At 42.2% G+C, this 1,961-nt stretch overlaps 1 protein-coding gene across 1 annotated transcript; it reads left to right on the forward strand.

The window, feature by feature from the left end:
• Window positions 1-595: 595 nt before the first annotated feature.
• Window positions 596-1,724, forward strand: LOC123579660 (L-lactate dehydrogenase B chain-like). The gene is made up of 2 exons (XM_045443775.1): window positions 596-675; window positions 936-1,724. The coding sequence occupies exons 1-2, from the start codon at window positions 596-598 to the stop codon at window positions 1,495-1,497; spliced, it is 642 nt and encodes a 213-aa protein (XP_045299731.1). The 3' UTR covers window positions 1,498-1,724.
• The last annotated feature ends 237 nt before the right edge of the window (window positions 1,725-1,961 follow it).

Consider the following 1,961-nt stretch of genomic DNA (forward strand, 5'->3'; position numbering starts at 1 on the left):
TCTCGGTCTCTCTCAAAAATAAATAAAGATCAAAAAAATTAAAAAGAAATTAAAAACGCCAAAGGACATTATCAAAAAACTGAAAAAACAACCTACATATGGGATAAAATTTTTGCAAATGATACACCTGATAGCAGTCTAGTATCCCGATTATGTAAAAAATTCTCACACAATAAAAGGTAAGCAACCCAACTTAAAAATGGACAAAATAGACATTTTTCCGAGGAAGATAAATATGCGGCCAACAAACACATGAAAAGATGCTCAATTTTAATTAGTTAGAAAAATGCAAATTCAAAGCACAAGGAGGTGCCACTTCACACCCACTAGGGTGGCTATAATAATAATAAAAAGTATTGGTGAGAACTTGAAGAAATTGAAAGGTTTGTACATTGCTGGGGAGAATACAGAATGGTTGGGCCACTTACAGTTCGGTAGTTCCTCAAAAGATTAAACATAAAATTACCATATGGCCCTATAATTTCACCCTTGGGTCTATATGAAAAAACTGAAGCAGACCCTGCACCCAAGGAGATGCACACGATGACATTGTCTTCTTCGCGTGACTCTTACAGCCGTCTCTCTCCCAGGCGCAATGGCAACTCTTGAGGAAAAACTGATTGCACCAGTTGCAGAAGAGGAAACTGTCCCAAACAATAAGACCACTGTAGGGGTACCTGGGTGGCTTAATCAATTAAGCATCTGACTTCGTTTCAGGCCATGTTTTTGTGGCTCGTGAGTTTGAGCCCCGCGTCGGGCTCTATGCTGACAGCTCGGAGCCTGGCGCCTGTTTCCAATTCTGTGTCTGCCTCTCTCTCTGCCCCTCCCCAGTTCGTGCCATGTCTGTCTCTCTCCCAAAAATAAATAAACATTAAAAAAAAGTTTTTTTAATTAAAAAAAAAAAAAAAAAAAACCACTGCAGTGTCCTGTCCAACAGGACAAGTCGATATGGCATGTGCCATCAGTGTTCTAGGAAAGTCTCTGGTTGATGAACTTGCCCTTGTGGATGTTTTGGAAGATAAACTCAAAGGAGAAATGATGCATCTGCAACATGGGAGCTTATGTTTTCAGACACCTAACATTATGGCAGATAAAGATTACTCTGTGATTTCCAATGCTAAGACTGTGGTGGTAACTGCAGGAGTCCTCCAGCAGGAGGGAGAGAGCCGTCTCAATCTGGTGCAGAGGAATATTAATGTCTTCAAATGTATTATTTCTCAGCTAGTCAAGTACAGTCCCGACTCCACCATAATTGAGGTTTCCAGCCCAGTGGATATTCTCACATATGTTACCAGGGAATTAAGTGGACCACCCAAGCACCATGTGATTGGAAGTGGGTGTAATAGTCTGAATTCTGCTAGATTTTGTTGTCATGTGGCTGAAAAAGTTGGCATCCATCCCAGAAGTTGCCGTGGATGGATTTGGGGAGAACATGGCAACTCAAGTGTGTCTGGGTGGAGTGGAGTGCATGTGGAGGGGTTTCTCTCCAGGAACTGAATCCAGACTTGGGAGGAGGCAGTAGCAGTGAAACTTGGAAGAAAGGTTGAAAGTACCTATGACATCATCAAGCTAAAAGGATATACCAACAGGGCTACTGGATCAAGTGTGACTGATCTCACGGAATCCATGTTGAAAAATCTATCCAGGATTCATCCAATGTCACAATGGTGAAGGAAATGTATGGCACTGAGAACGAAGTCTTCCTGAGCCTTCCGTGTTTCCTGAATGCTCAGGGATTAACCAGCGTTACCAACTGGAAGCTGAAGGATGATTTAAGGGGCAGAGACCTTATGGGTCATCCAGAAAGACCTAAAATTGACCTGTGACTTCTGGCTTCTGGGCTGTAGAAATTTAAACCCTACAACGTGATTAACCGTGAGACCTTTAGTTTTCACCCATGTACATGGATCACGGTTTGCTTTTATCTTCCTAACTACGCACATCTGGGCTCACGGTCTCAA

The sequence above is a fragment of the Leopardus geoffroyi genome, chromosome A3 (assembly GCF_018350155.1).
Source record: "Leopardus geoffroyi isolate Oge1 chromosome A3, O.geoffroyi_Oge1_pat1.0, whole genome shotgun sequence".
Taxonomy (NCBI): Eukaryota; Metazoa; Chordata; class Mammalia; order Carnivora; family Felidae; genus Leopardus; species Leopardus geoffroyi.